The sequence below is a fragment of the Chiloscyllium punctatum genome, chromosome 11, assembly GCF_047496795.1.
Source record: "Chiloscyllium punctatum isolate Juve2018m chromosome 11, sChiPun1.3, whole genome shotgun sequence".
Classification (NCBI taxonomy): Eukaryota; Metazoa; Chordata; class Chondrichthyes; order Orectolobiformes; family Hemiscylliidae; genus Chiloscyllium; species Chiloscyllium punctatum.
The window spans coordinates 92,380,984-92,397,506 of record NC_092749.1 but is presented as its reverse complement, the minus strand read 5'-3'; the positions used below and the strand labels follow the sequence as shown (position 1 = coordinate 92,397,506).

Sequence of the window (16,523 nt, the reverse complement as noted above, 5' to 3'; positions counted from 1 at the left end):
GCTTGGCCAGTATTCATGGGCAGCAGAGTATAAAGGGAGAAAGGCAACAACGCAAAGTTGGATATCTTGGGATTGGAAAGAATTAAAAGGGGGGACTGAATTGATTGAATGGTTTTAGTTCGAAGTGTCTTTCAGTAAAACAAGCTGTAAGCAGAAAATAGCAGAAAAAAAATTAGCAAAAGTACTCTAGAAAGATAAAGAATTAGACTAGGGCAGAGGGCCAGGACAAAGACTAGATAATAAAAACAAGGACACAGTCCAGACTGCATAATCACCAAGATAAGGATGGGTGTGTCCTTGGATGGATAAAGTGTAGTGCCTGATGTATGTACCAGAGGAACTAAGTGAATTGATGCCAAGACATCCATTTAACATGTGATTGTAAACTGGCAAGACTAGAATTGATCAAGGTATGTCCTAGAGTCATAGAGATGTACAGCATGGAAACAGACCCTTCAGTCTGACTCGTCCATGCTGATCATAGATCCCAACCTGATCTAGTTCCACTTGCCAGCATCTGGCCCATATCCCTCCAAACCCTTCCTATTCAAATACCCATCCAAATGCCTTTTAAATGTTCCAATTGTACCAGGTTCCACCACTTCCTCCAGCGGCTCATTCCATACATGCACCACCCTCTGTGTGGAAAAGTTGCCCCTATCTTTTATGTCCTTCTCCTCTCACCCTAAACCTATGCCGTCTAGTTTTGGACTCCACCACCCTAGGGAAAAGACTTTGTCTATTTATCCTATCCATGCCCTTCATGATTTTATAAACCTCTATAAGGTCACCCCTCAGCCTCCGACACTCCAGGAAAACAGCCCCAGCCTGTTCAGCCTTTCCCTGTAGCTCAAACCGTGCAACCCTGGCAACATCCTTGCAAATATTTTCTGAACGTTTTGAAGTTTCGCAACATCCTTCCGATAGTAAGGAGGCCAGAATTGCATGCAATATTCCAAAAGTGGCCTAACCAACATCCTGTACAGCCACAACATGACCTTCCAACTCCTGTACTCAATACTCTGACCAATAAAGGAAAGCATACCAAGCGTCTTTCTCACTATCTTATCTACCTGCGAATCCACTTTCAAGGAGCTATCAACCTGCATTCCAAGGTCTCTGTTCAGCAACACTCCCCAGGACTTTACCATTAAGTGTACAAGTTCTGCCAATATTTGCTTTCCCAAAATGCAGCACCTCACATTTATCTAAATTAGCCTCCATCTGCCACTCCTCAGCCCATTGGCCCATCTAATCAAAATCCCATTGTAATCTGAGGTAACCTTCTTTGCTGTCCACTACACCTCCAATTTTGGTTTCATCTGCAAACTTACTAACTATACCTCCTATGTTCACATCCAAATCATTTATATAAATGATGAAAAATAGTGGACTCAGCACCGATCCTTGTGGCACTCCACTGGTCACAGTCCTTCAGTCTGAAAAACAACCCTTCACCACCACCCTCTGTCTTCTACCTTTGAGCCAGTTCTGTATCCAAATGGATAGTTCTCCCTGTATTCCATGAGATCTAACCTTGCCAACCAGTCTCCCATGGAGAACCTTGTCGAATGCCTTACTGAAGTCAATAAAGATCATGTCCACCACTCTACCCTCATTAATCCTCTTTGTTACTTTTTCAAAAAACTCAATCAAGTTTGTGAGACATGATTTCCCACATACAAAACCATGTTGACTATCCCTAATCAGTCCTTGCCTTTCCAAATACATGTAAATCTTGTCCCTCAGGATTCCCTCCAACAACTTGCCCACCACCGACATCAGGCTCACCGGTCTATAGTTCCCTGGCTTGTCCTTACCACCTTTCTTGAATAGTGGTACCACGTTCACCAACCTCAATCTTCCAGCACCTCACTTCTGACTCTCGATGATACAAATATCTCAGCCAGAGCCCCAGCATTCACTTCCCTAGCTTCCCACAAAGTTCTAGGGTACACCTGATCAGGTCCTGGGGATTTATCCACCTTTATGTGTTTCAAGACATCAACACTTCCTTCTCTGTAATATAGATATTTTTCAAGATGTCACCACCTACTTCCCTACATTCTTTAGCTTCCATGTCCTTCTTCACAGGAAACACTGATGTATGTATGTGTGACTTAAGGTTATAAAGAATGAGTGTTTTTGACTTTGCTGAGTACTGTCTTAGACTATTTAAAACTGGGTGTCCCTGAGTTAACTGGAATAAATGATTGTAACTTGTACCTGGGTCTTCTGGTGGTTTATCAAGTTGCACCAGAACACATTGATTTGTTTGCCTTTCCCAACTGCATAACTTTACACTTCTTCAGATTGAATTCCATTTGTCACTTTTCTGCCAGCTCAACCAAATCATTGACATCTTCCTGCAGTTGACAACCATCCTCTTCATCCAACCCTCCAGCTCAGCACCGCCCTCTTGAACTGTCCCATCTGTCCATTTTTCTTCCCACCTATCTGCTCCACCCTACTACCATCATCCCCCAAGTGCATCTACCTATCACCTTCCAAGCTACCTTCCTCCCCAACCCACCCCCTCCCTCCCCCACCACCACACATTCCTGATGAAGGGCTTATGCCCAAAATGTTGATTCTCTTGCTCCTCGGATGCTGCCTGACCTGCTATGCTTTTCCAGCGCCACACATTTGGACTCTGATCTCCAGCATCTGCAGTCCTCACTTTCTCCGAGTTGTTTCCTGATCATACCGTCTACATTTATTCAAATCTTTAACATGTACCACAATCAGCAAATAACCAAAAACTGAACCCTGTGAAACATCACTGGCAATTTTTCCATTCCTAAAAATGTCAAGCATTACCCTATATTTCCTGTCACTGAGCCAATTTTACTTTCAATTCACCATATTCCATAAAAACCAAAAGAACTGCAGATACTGTAAATCAGAAACAAAAACAGAAGTTGCTGGAAAAACTCAGTATGTCTGGCAGGATCTGTGAGAAGAAATCAGAGTTGACATTTTGAATCCAATGACCCTTCCTCAGAAATGATGGTAGCGAGGGAAATACTGGTTTATATGCAGATGATAGGATGGAGGGAGAGGGTAAGGAGTAAACAACAGATGGGGATAGAGCCCAAAGAGAGAGTATAGTTGGACACACAAACGAGTGGATAATGATCTGTCCAGACAGTCAGTGGTTGTTAATAGAGACTGTTAGTGCCTAAAAACAGGTAGTGTGTAATGACAGACTTTGTGATAACAACGTCTGATGTGTGGGGTAGGGGGCTAGGATATAAAAGAGTTCAGGCCCTAAAATTATTTCACTTAATAAACTGCCAAATAACAGTACGCCAATACCTTACTAAAGTCCATGTGGACAACGTCCACTGCACGAATCTCATCAATCCTCCTTGTTAATTTCTCAAAATATTTGGTTAATTTTGGAATTCAAAGACCTTCCCTCAATAAAATCGTGCTAATTATCAGTGATTAATCTATACCTCTCCAACTAACAATGAATCCTATTTCTCAATATTGATTCCAGTAATTCAGTACTAGATGTAGGCAAAGTACCAGAATTGGAGGTCTCGAAATGTTGTACCATTATTCAAAAAAGGCTGCAAGGGATGGGCCAAATAATTATAGATGTAAATCTTACCTCAGTGTTGGGCGTATGAAAAGGTAAATACAGAGGGACTGACTTCCTTGGAACATCTAATATTTCTTCTTTGGCTTCCTTTAACAACCTGTAATGCAGTTCACACAATCCTGGAGGTTTATCCACCATTCCAGAGAGACAGAGACAAAATACCTATTTAGAACCGTGCTCACATTTCCTGCAAAAGTTACCATGTACATGAGGTAGGTTTTCTGGGGCATCCTAAGGAGGAAAGTGCACTGAAGATGGGCGGGGGGGTGATATTCCAGAACTCAGGGCACTGAGGTACGGCTGCTAACAATTAAACTTGGAGAAACACAAGAAACTAAAATTAGAAGAGTGCAGATATTTTGGAATGTTGTACAGTTGGACAAGATTACACAGTTAGGGAAGAAGAAGGCCATGGAGTCATTTCAAAACAAGGGTGAGAATTTAAAAATCAAGTTGTTGTTTGATCACCAGTTGAAGTAGATTAGCAAGCATACAAATAGTGGGTGAATCAGACTTAGTGTGAGTTAGGATATGGACTGCAGAGTTTTGGATTGCTTCAAGTTTAATTCTTAATTATGTCAGTTTAATTAAGACAGAATATGAGAGATAAGCTAAGAATTTACTGAAATAGTCAAATCCTGAAGTAACAAAGTTTGAATGAGAATTTCAGCAGCAGATGACCTGAGATAGGAGTAATGTTAGATGATAATAGTGTTTTAAATGCACAGTCATAGTAACAGCACAAATCTGATATACAAGACCAAGGTTGCAAACCATCTAGTTTAGTCTTGGACAGTTGCCAGAGGGATGGAGTTGGTATGTCATTGAATGGAGTTTGGAGCAGGGACAGAAAACAATAGTTTTTGTCTTCCAAACATTTTTGGAGGAAGTTTCTACTCAACCAGTAATTTATGACAAATTAGCAATCTGCTAATTTAGCAACAGTTGAAGAGTTTAGTGAATTGGTAAAATAGTGGTGGGCATTATCAACATGAGGTGACATCAAATACTGTGCTTTCAAACAATATTGCTGAGGAAAGCTTGTGGATAAAAGATGGGTGGGGTCAAAGATAGATTTTGGAAGATATAAAAAGTGATAAAAATAATCAAAGTCACTACAGTAACAGGAAGTGAAGCATTTCCAAGAGATACTCGTGTCACCATAAGATAATTTTGTTTAAAATTCAGTTGTGGAATGTGGATCAGTATTTATTGCCCTGCAATGTTCAGAGACCCATAGTGGTGGGCCAGGAGTAACATGTAGGCCAGAACCATGTAAGGATGACAGATATCCTTCCCTAAAGGACGTTAGTGAAGCAGATGGGTTTTTATAACAATCATGGTCATTAATAGACCCTCTTAATTGAATTCAAATTCCACTATTTGCCATGGCAGGATTTGGACACAGGTCCCTAAACATTAGCTGAGTTTCTGGATTAATAGTCCAGCGATTATACCACTCGGCCATTGAGACAGAAATGCAAAGCGGTCTGTTCCAAAGCCAATAAAGTAAACAGCTTGTGAGGACTTGTTTATTTTTTTTAAATTGGAACAATAGAAGCAGTCTGAATGGGTGGGGTCAAGCTCCTAAATTGCTAGGGTCTTGAAGTTGGGTTTGGAAGCGGCAATGCGTCTCTCTCTTGTCTCAGAGTTTCCTCTTGATGTGTTTTGCTCCTGGACTGGAAAATTGCCAGTGATACAATCAATTTTATCGAATTTGTCTTTGCCAAGGGTGTGTTGATGGAATGTTACTATTTTGAAACAGTTATTATTTAATAGTTAAATAATCTACTATTCTGTTAAATTTTCCAACAGACTTGTTATTCCAATTTCTTCTTTCTTTTGTTGTATTTTAACTATAGTATATGAATAAAGTGTGATTTGCATCAAGGTTGGTAGTTTGACCAATTGAATTGCATCTAGAATGAAATGCCTGGCACTTGCCTTTAAAACAAGAAAAGTTCAGATCTAGGCTATCTTTTTAATATATTTTGAGAAGGTTTGGTCTGGTTCATAACTTTTGGAAACATTCAAAACCATCAGTCTGTCTCAAAGATGGTGCTACACGAAGTGTGTATAATCAAAGAAGAGGAATCCAGGACTTGGTGGCCTGAACCATATCTTGTATTAAGTGTGAATCAGATTGTGGGGTCTTTGAAGGGCAGTTGCAACAGTGAAGCCTGAGTAGCTGCATCATTCCAATGGTGATCTATGGACAGTGACATAAACTTGGTAAAGAAGGTGGATCACTCCATCTTTAGCAGTAATAAGGACAGAACCAAAAGGTGGCAGAGAGGAACAGGCATAACGGCTGTCCCATCCCCAGGTCTCCTGGCTGTAGGAGGCGAGTCCCTCTCTGGGCTATGCAATGGATGGAGGTGCTGGATTATAAAGTGAGCATAGTGAAGGAGTGATGGCCAAGCAGCCCTGGGGTGGGGAGGTTCCACTGAATCAGTTTCACCCTCCTCCCTCCACATGCCCCTAGCCCAAGCCCACTCATTTGCACTCTGTGATGTTAGTGTGCATGTGCAAATATATCTTGGTGTGGTGACATCAGTGGCCTGTTGGAGCCAGGTGACATCACTGGCAGCATCTGCACATGTATGGGGGCCACTTTGACATTATGGATCGTCACTCTAATTTAATTAGCATTGACAGTTTCAGGGATTTCACACCTTGAGTGAAGCACCAATGTCTAAAGAAACATGTAAAGACTGTGGTGGAATACTCTCAGTTGCTGCTTCCTCTATTTACATCATGTCACAAGTGCCCCCTTTTCCAATACAGAGAGTTTTTTTCCATTTTCTGCAGACCCACTATAAGTGGCATTTCCAAGTTACTTCTAAATTAGAAAATAAAATTTGAAAGAAATCTTTCTGGACAGCAATAGAAATTCAGTACTTAGTTCTATTACATCTGCTTTTCTCCAATGAACAGCAAAGGAAAAAAGATACCTGAAAAAGCATAAAGAATTTCCAATGTACATATTAACTTTTCCTTCCTTTCTTTTTGCGTACTAGTGAACCTGGCAAATGTTCCTGAAATTTTAGCTATTTGTTATTGTTTTTCAGCATTCTGAATTTATATTATAAGAACAATACTCAGTTTCAATTTTGATGACTGAGCAACACATTAATTATCAATTCAAAAATTATTCATCATTTGGAAGAAACATCCAAGTCATATCGAGGAAGTAAAGTGTACAGAAATATTTTTGGTTCAAGATACTTCCTCTTCTTTAATCATTGTTGCAGCACTATATTTTATTGTCAACACTTCTCAGGTTCTTGACTTGCCAAAATTAGGATATCTGCATGTATCTAAATAGCTGGTTGGAGTCATACCAAGCATAAATGAAGTTGTTTGTAATTGCTGGAGGTCAATTATCTGCTCCAGTTCATAACTGCATGAGATCCTCAGTTGCTTCATCAATGACCTTCCCTCTATCTTAAGGTTAGAGGTGGGATTGTTCATGGATGATTGTATAATATTCAGCACCATTTACAATATCTCAGATACTGAAGCAGTTTTTGTTCATGTGCAGCAAGATCTAGACAGTATCCAGGCTTGGGATGATAAGTAGCAAGTAACATCTGCACACACAAGTGCCACACAATGATTATCTCTAACAAAGGAGAATCTAACCATTGCCCCTTGACATTCAATGCTACCACCATTGCTGAAACCCCATCTATGAACATCCTGGGGATTACCAGAAACTAAACTGGACCAGCCAAATAAATATTGTAGCAATAGCAGGTCAGAGGCTAGGAATTCTGTGATGAGCAATTCATCTCCTATTACCCCAATGCCTGTTCAGCATCTACAAGGAACATGTAAAGACTATGGTGGAATACTCACAGTGCCTGGATGGATGCACTTCCACAAAACTTGACACCATCCAGGACAAAGCAGCTTGCAAGACTGGGACTCTCTCTTCATCACCGAGGTGCTGTGGCAGCAGTGTATATTATGTACAAGCTGCACTGCAGTTTACTCACCAAGGTTCCTCTGACAGCACCTCCAAATCTGCAGCTTCTGCCAGTAAAAGAACAAGGGTTGGGGATGCATAGAAACAGTACCACCTGTAAGTATCTTCCAAACCAAACATTATACTTATCTGAAAATGTATCACCAATTCTTCATTATTGCTGGTCAAAATTCTGGAATTCCCTTCATGGTGTTCCTACAGTTCAAAGATTGCAGTGGTTAAAGAAGACAGTTCACCACCACCTTCTCCAGGGGATTTAAGGATGGGCAATAAATGTTGGCCTATTTAACAACACCCACCTCCCATCAACAAATAAAAAATGTGTACAGTCTTCAGTAACAGAAAAGCAGGAGTAAGCCATTCATTCCCTTGAACCTGGTCAGTCAATTCATCTACCCTGCAGCCCTCATTCTCATTCAGACAAGTTGAAAGAACCTTCGAACTTTTGGACAATTACAAAGGCTGAGGTTCCTGTAAATCTGCCCTCTGTACCTCATTACATGCCTCACTTAGTCAGTTTCCTGACCCTAAACATTGACCAAATCAATGACCTGATCCAAGACTGCCTCCAAGTGTGAAAAATCAGGATAACATTTCAATTCACTGATTTATTGCAGTTTCTGTCATTCAGTCTCCAGCTCATGAACTCTGAGCTGAACCTCCTTGAACTTTAAACACTTGTTGTGATGATGTTTTAGCTTTGGACCAAACAACATCTAGGAATTCTCACATACCATTTGAGGACTGAGTGCTTGCAGTTGGTAGGTAAGAAAGTTTACATTTTATTTTACACAAATCTAATCTTGTTCATAACATATAGTTGGCAATTAACTGAGATCTACAATTTAAATTCTGTAGTTCCCAACTTCTTTTTTATCAATTGCTTTCAAGCACTTCCAGATAGATCCCAGCCTTAAGCAGGGTTTTTAAACAAAGTTGCCAGTGGAAAAGAAATTGGGCTTAATTAAGCATCTCAAACTAGTTACTCATTTTTGCTGGTCCTTGTGTTCAAGTACATGAAACTTGCCAACTTAGTACATCTTAGGATTCGAGTGCGACTTACAATAAGGTGCTGGAATTAGTTGATTTAGGAAATGTGACTTTTAATAGAAAGCCAAAGTCAAACGTAAATGCAGATAGGGCATGAAAGAGATACTGCATTGCTTTTGCCTTTCTAATTTGTCCAGCCTTCTGAAAACAATTGTTTGTTACAGGAGAAGCTAATTATTTGCTGAGTATTTCCGAAATGACTAAGGTTTATTGTATTTCTATGGTCTAACAAAGGATAGCAACTGGTGGTACAGTTAACAAAATAAATTAGCATAAGTAAATAAATATTGAATTGAATAATTAAGTAGATGATTAGAACACATTTAAGATGGCAAGACTCATCAGGTATCACAGCGTTAGTACGTGGCAGTTCCTGGATGTCAGTTTGGTATACAACAAACATGTCGACAGTAACTGTTTGATGTTAAGCAGCTTTGGCTCAGAGTTTATCAGCACTCTGTATCCTGGTTCTGATAAGTGGAAGATGAAAAGCTTTGACATGTTTACTTTTAGCAAAAAGTGAGATTAAAGTTGTCACTTCGCTCAGTTTACTTTAACAGACTTTACCTTGGCAATGACTGTTGTCATGTGGATATAACAAAATAACCATGTATCAAACATATTTGATGCTTTTAAAACATTAATTTTGTCATTGATATGAAAAATGTGGGAGTAAGATCTCCTCCGAAGGCACTATAACTTTATAGATTGCAAGAAATGTCCCTGTGCTTTCTGGACTGGTACCATTAGTGTTAGCTGTGTCTCAGTGGAAAGAATCATGCCTCTGAGTCAGAAAGTCGTGGATTCAAGTCCCACTCTAGAAATGTAAGTACAAATTTAGCCTGACACTTCTGAATACTTGAGAAAGTGGTGTTGGAAATGCTGTTCTTCAAATGAGATGTTAAATCAATGTCTTGTCCTCTCCTGTGGATGTAAAACATCCCATGCCAGTTTTGGAGAAGTGCAGAGAAATTACTCGGTGTTCTGACCAATATTTATCCCTCAACTAACATCACTAAAACACAAAGTGCTGGAAACAGGTCTGGCAGTATCTACAGAATGAAAAGTTTTGTTGGTGTTTCAGGCAGCATTTAGCATTTTGTATTTTTATTTAAAGAGCAGTATTTGGCTTCTGAAACACAAAAACATGGCTCTTTGTGGGTTCTTGCTCTGTTGTGTAATTTGGATGCTGTGTTTCCTTCATAACAGCTTCTAAGAAACAATTCTTCGGTTGACAAGTGCCTGGTTTGGGGTTAGGCGTTCAGTTAGCTGGATAGATGGTTTGCAATGTAGAGTAGTGTCAACAACATGGATTCAATTCCCAAACAAGCTAGATTACTGTGAAGGACATTTCTTCTCAACTCTACCCTCACCTGAGGCATAATGACCCTCAGTTTAAACCACCAAAAGTAATCTCTTTCTAAGAAGCAAACAGCCCTTAAGTGTTTGAGCACAACGGTAACATTACCTTTTATGCACAGGCAACCTGAGACAAAATAACACATCATATAATCTCTTTATGAAAAGTAGAGGAATGACTTCCCTGAGAAGTAATTCTGAACCATTTGACCATGAAATCCATGCCACATATTGGAAATATGCAATTTTAAGCTGGTTGTGGTGGTATTCTGGTTTTTCAAGGCCACATAGCTTTAGAATGTTTTCCAGATTTGGTTAAAATCCTACCTCCAATTTTTAAATGATAGTCTTTCTGGATAATTCCCCAAAACTGCCGTATAGCAGGGAAGAATACTGCACCCAAGGATCCCTGGGCCAGTGAGAAAATTGATCATTTTCTTCTCGCCATGAGAATATCTGTTAAGACCCAGATTCTTCTATTGAAAAGCTAAATTTTAAATAAAATATATCGGATAAGGACATAAGGTTGCATACGTTGGAAAAGCTGGGTTCTCTTTTGGGAAGACGCAAAAATATTTAATAATGGTGTTCAAAACAGTAGCTCGGGAGAATGTTCTCCCTAACATAAACATCAGAAAACAGAGGACACCGATTTTAGTAACTGGTAGAAGGACCACAGATCGACACAAAAAAAAGGTCACGTCACAAGTTATAATCCGAAATGCACCGTGTGAGACGGTGATGGAAATGGAGTCAATCCAAACTTTCAAAAGATAATTCGGCAATTATCAGGAAAGGAGAAAAAAAATAAGATGCTTTTGCAGAATCAAAAAAAGCCTGCTGAAATAGACTTCATCTTTGCTGTATCTATCCTACGATTCGGTGCACAACACGACACTCTCTCAAAAGCTAACAGAAAAGTGAACAATCGCCCTTAAGTTTCGATTTACGGTTTTATTCTAATGACGTGTGACGGAGGGGAGCGAACGTCGAAAAGGGTGAAGGTCATTCCTGGTGCACGCTGGGGTGTGACCTTTGCCCGCAGCGGTAGCCGAGCTCTGGTTGGTTGCTTCTAGCGGCGTTGGACGAATGCCGTAACACTCAGGAGCTGGTGGTAACTGATGTTTAAATCGGGATTGTGGCAGCAGTCGTTTTCTGAGTTCCAGAGCGAGAATGATGAGCAAATATATATTGCCGCTATCAATTGCTGGAACTGTAATTGGTGGAGCAGTTTTAGTCAAGTGAGTAAATTTGCTTGGAATTGGTCTGTAATATTCCTCTCCTGATCGGCGCTAACAAGCTGGGAGTAGCTCATAAAGGCACTCTTAGTTTGGAGGGGTTATAGAAAATGCTGCAGACCTAGTAGGTAACTCCTGAATTTTCTGTGTTTTTCCAATCTCCACAATATTTTGCTTTTACTCTCGAGTTTGGATGCTGCCTGTTGGGTCCAGCCACGGGTGGTCCCACGTGGATTTCATTAGTTGCACTTTTTAATTTGTAAGTTGCAGTTTTTAAATGAAATGAAAATGTAGCCTACGTCTGTTTCTGAAAACTTGTGCATTGGGTGTGATAATTAAAATTGGCCTTAAGTCATAATTTGTACGAGGGGAAGTATTGATGAAGGTAAGAGATTTGGGATAAGGGCAATATTGTTAAACTAGGAAATTAGGTAAGAATTTTGCATACTAATATGAGGATTGAGGGAAGACGTCTGCACGGAACAGCGAGTTAGGAGGGGTTTTGCTTTTCATGTTATTAAAACACCTGTTTTTTTTTAAAGTTGTTTTCTTTATTTACTTTGTACAGTGCTTTCCAGTCAATCTGTTTGGAGGTGTTCGCATGGACCTATGTAGCAGATGATACTTGAACCCAGGCCTCATGGCTCATGGGGGCAGTAGGCCTGCATAACACAAGCGCTGTCATTTAGGCTGTACAAAACCATCTTTAATTGTAGAGGTTGTGGACCTGAGAAAAGTTGAGGGCTAGAGTTGTCAAAAGGGTGTCCACAAATGATCTGTTATAACTGATCCAAAGTCATAACTGTTAAATATTAACTCTTAGGCTTAATTTTTAAATTCCTAATTGCATGTTTTTCAGATGATCATAATATTTCCAATTAACTTTATGGCAAATATTTCCTCACCCAGTCCAAAAATATGCAGGTTAGATGTATGGGGTTGCCACGTTCTCCCCATGTCTGTGTGCGTTTCTTCCTGGGTGCTCCGGTTTCCTCTCACAGTCCAAAGGTGTGCACGTTAGATGGCTTGGACTTAGTAAATTGCCCTGTAATATTGATCCTCCCTTGTAGGAGGTTTCAGTACAAGTCTGAATGTGATCTGAGATGAGTATAATAGGAATTTGTTATCTCCGATAAAGCAAAATTTTGTTCCTTGTTTGGGAGAAATAACAGCTAATCAAATATCTGAGAAGCCATACTTAATGATCTGTCACAATTAACAGTAATGAAATATATCATCTTTGTTTGACCTTCTTGATTTAACAAGAAGCTAGGTGGGACTGAAACAGGGAAAGAATCCCACTAAAAAAAAGAATGCTGAAATCCAAATGCAAGCATGCACGATCCCATACATTTGATAATTCTCAGACTCTGCTTCATTTCAAAGGCCACATGCCTTAAAAGGTGGTTGTTGAGTGACAAAAACTACCCTCCTCAAACATGGCTCACGATGTGCTACATCACTCCCTGACTGAGGCTGTGCATAGATACAATGCAGCAGTTTCAGCTGGGGTCATTGAAGGCCAGACAGTTAACCTGCTTGAGTTGCCGTTCCCAAGCTGAGACAGGTCAGGGGGTTCATTGATATGCCCACAGATTGTGCTGTACAATCCTTGTCTATGGTGATGTGGAGCTGGCAATGACACAAATATAGGGAGTGGACAGTAAGCTGTGAAAGCAGCAAGAAAGGAGGATGTTGGAACATTGATCACGGAGAACATCACCATGGTCCACCACAATCAACCATAGGGCATATTTCATGACCGATTCTAATGGAACTGGATTGAATGAAGTCATTATTTACTAAATGTGTTCATGCTGCAAAAGCAAGCAGTCACTGTTTATTTCCAAGTGCTGACGTTTCTTCATTTCTGTTACACTGTTGTGTGATAGAAGTGAACATTGCAAACTGTTGAAAGGTTTCACAACATCTGATACTTCCAAATCCAAGCATGACAATGTTTTATGCTGTGATGGGTGCTAGGGATCATCCTTGGGTATTTGTGGCTAGTAGGTCCTGGCCAGATGCAAGTTTACTTTCCTTGATTTGAACTTCAAAGTTGAGAATTGTGGGCAGAATGGGAGTGGAGAGGCTGAGCACTTCTGGAACATTCTGAAAGAGGATATCTTGGGATTTTGTGTGTGGTTCCTGTTCTGACTGGGTGCAAGCTGGCACCACCCTGTCTCAGGATGAGGTTAAGTTCCCTTGTCTTCCTGTTGCTTGACCACCAATGGCAACAGTGATGGAATGCAGATTTGCATGTATCTCTAACAGTCAATAAGTTTTGGGGACCTGATTCTCCATGGTAACCGCAAACCTATCCACAGAAACAGTTGTTATTTGTCTGCTGCTTCTGTCTGTTTGTACATTTGCATCAAGATTTAACGGCTAACACCATGAGGTCCTCACCTGCCTGATGCTCTGCAGGTACCTAGTTTTTGGCAATTTCGAGTACTCGCGCTGTGAGACATTTCTTCCTCTCTCCAACTCGGGAGACGTGCATATCAGAATGTGTTCCCTACTCCAATCTAGCTGAAGAATCTACCAAGGTGTCAGTATCTGAGCTGGTGGAGGCTGCAGGGGACAGTATTGCCAGTGCTTCATCTGTGGCGTCTTCCTCTTCTAATAGGATGGCAGTACTACACTGCACATCACAATTAATTTTACTTGATAGCTAGTGCATAGAGATCTCTGCATCTCCACCTGCGTGGTCTCCATCCTGTTTGTCTAATGTAAGGATTGTCTCTTTGTAGTCAGTAAGCAAACAAATGTCTGTCACCCGACCCACTCATCTTGGCCCTCTGCCCTTTTGTGGGCTGCTTCCTCTGGGATGAGCCAAGGGCAGGGACTGAGCTCGATGCAAATGGCAGATGTTGGTGTTGCTGGAGGAAAGGTGATGAGGTGTCCATTGAGTGGCAGGAATTGGTGAGTACAGGATAGATTAGAAGTTTAGAAGAGGGTGCAGTGCTGGTATCCTGACCTTTGGTTCAGGAGGGGAGTGTTCAAGTTCTACCTGCTCCTGAGGTGTGTCATGTCATGACATCTCTACGTATTTTTAACCAACCTGTTCAATGATTTGGAGAACCATTGAGGAAAGATACCATGTGCAACAGTGAGAGTGCTAGAGCCCTGTGGATGATTGGTGCAGTAGTGGAGTTTAAATGTGAGGAGAGGTAATAGAAATTAAATGGTGGCACTTAGCCTTGTGGAGTGCAAAAGATCTTTAACGTTCTTCCTGTGTTGCTGGGCTTTCTTCCAGACCATGGAAACCGTACTGACCTAGATGGCAACTTAAAGTCCTGACTGATGAAGGACAACCTTACATCCCATCCACCAGGACTTCCAGGTCCCTATCCACAAACCCATGTTAATTTGTCTCGATCAACTATGTCCCTTGGAGGTCTTTGCATACTGGAAGTATGAAAGGCTGATTTTGCTTTTCCAATCAACTTGTTAAGAAATGTTAGAACATACCTCTGAACTAGATGGGACTTGAACCTGAGCCTCCTGGTCTGGCGTAGGGACACTACCACTGTCACAAGAGAGCCCATTGCAGATGAGGGGGGGATCTGTTGCTGGCTTGCGGTGGTTGAACTGGTGTGCAGATGGGCTTTAAGTATGGTATCCATAGCATGAATGCTGCAAGCTTTTTCTAGCAATGACCACCTCCCCACTGAGCGCAAATGGTGCAGGAGAGGAAATGTGCATACAGAATATCACACCTTTAAAAAGGCACAAAAAAATTCACCGGTGCTCAAGGAGTGAAACTCCATGAAATTGAATTTCCCCAAAATTTGCTCATGCTTATTTTATCCTGTAGAGTGAGATAAAGGATTAATTTGGTCTGACCTGCAGGAAATTGCAGCCCTGAATTTAGGGCAGTATTCCTCTGTCTTAGGATGTTATTGTCTCTGTCTTACAGGTAGAATATAAGGAATTTACATTCCCATCCCTTGCTCTTCAGAGCCATTTGCTTGGCCATTTCCTCGTTATTCAGGGTAAAAGAATTTCATTCTTCTCCCCAATTCAGAAATCAATGGAACATTGCACTTAAAGTTCAGACTACTCCCAGCAGTTGAAAAACCAATTCACAATAGATCTGGCCATTAAGGGGTCATTTACATTATATTGTTTCTAGAAATGATGTGATCATTACATTTTGACTTAAGTGGCATGTGACTGTGGGGGAATGGCTGGGTTGTCTTGTGGGTGTTACTGACTGTAATGTGAAGCTCTTGTACTTTGTAAAGGAAGGATGTTTCCTTTATTCAGAGAGATCCCTTGACATGTCTTCACAAGCATTGTGAAGAGTGTTAAGGGTTCCCCATGGCTTGTACTTAATACATTTTGACTGTTCACAGAATTTGGCCTATTGCGGTTGCATCAAGTGTGTAAGAATCTCAAGAAAAAGTAGCTAATGTAGAGGATTCCGCATGGGTGCTAATTCTGAAAAGCTTTCACATTTTTGCCAGCATAGGATCCCTACAGTGTGGAAACAAGCCCTTCAGCCACACTGACCCTCCGAAGAGTAACTCACCCAGACCCATTCCCCTGCCCTCTCTTTACCCTTGACTAATGCACCTAACCTACACATCCCTGAACACTTTGGGCAATTTAGCATGGCCATTCCACCTAACCTGCACATCGTTGGATTGTGGGAGGAAACCGGAGCACCCAGAGGAAATCCACGCAGACACAGGGAGAATGTGCAAACTCCACACACAGTCACCCGAGGTTGGAATTGAACCTGGGTCCCTGGTACTGTGAGGCAGCAGTGCTAACTACTGAGCCACCATGCCACCCTTATAAATGAGCAGAGCACACCTCTCATTCCCTGACTGGGAATCGAACCTGGACTGTGCTGGTGAAAGGGCTGAATCCTAACCACTAGACTACCCGGGGAGGTAATCTACATGGGTGTCACATTTACGATTTTCCAGTCCTCTCTGACCCTTCCTGATTCTAGCGATTCTGAAAGATCACCACTAACGCCTCCACTATCTCTTCATCTATTTCTCTTAGAAAGCTGGGGTGTCGTCCATCTGGTCCAGGTGGTTTATCCACATTCAGGCCGTCCATTATTCTAGCACCTTCTCCTTGGTGATGGCCAGCATACTCAGCTCTTCCCCCTCACTTGAATTTTTGGGATATTACTCATCTTCCACCATGAAGACTGATGCTAAGTAATTATTCAGTTCCTCAGCCATTTCCTTGTTCCTCACTACTTTCTTTTCAAAGTCATTTTCCAGTGGCCCATTGTCCATTTTTTTTGCCT

At 41.1% G+C, this 16,523-nt stretch overlaps 1 protein-coding gene across 9 annotated transcripts in view; it reads left to right on the top strand.

Moving 5' to 3' along the window:
• The window catches only part of LOC140483200 (retinol dehydrogenase 13-like), an 86,889-nt gene that overhangs the window by 11,472 nt on the left and 58,894 nt on the right, over positions 1-16,523 (top strand). For 3 of the 9 annotated variants that reach the window (XM_072581262.1, XM_072581261.1, XM_072581260.1), the window contains exon 1: positions 11,074-11,251. The exons of 2 other annotated variants lie outside the window; for them this stretch is intronic. In XM_072581262.1, the coding sequence (XP_072437363.1) occupies positions 11,184-11,251 (68 nt within the window). In that variant the 5' untranslated portion in view covers positions 11,074-11,183. Of the gene's footprint in view, positions 1-11,073; positions 11,252-16,523 lie in introns of those variants that run through there. 4 more of the 9 variants (XM_072581265.1, XM_072581264.1, XM_072581263.1 and 1 more) reach the window with 3 other exon arrangements.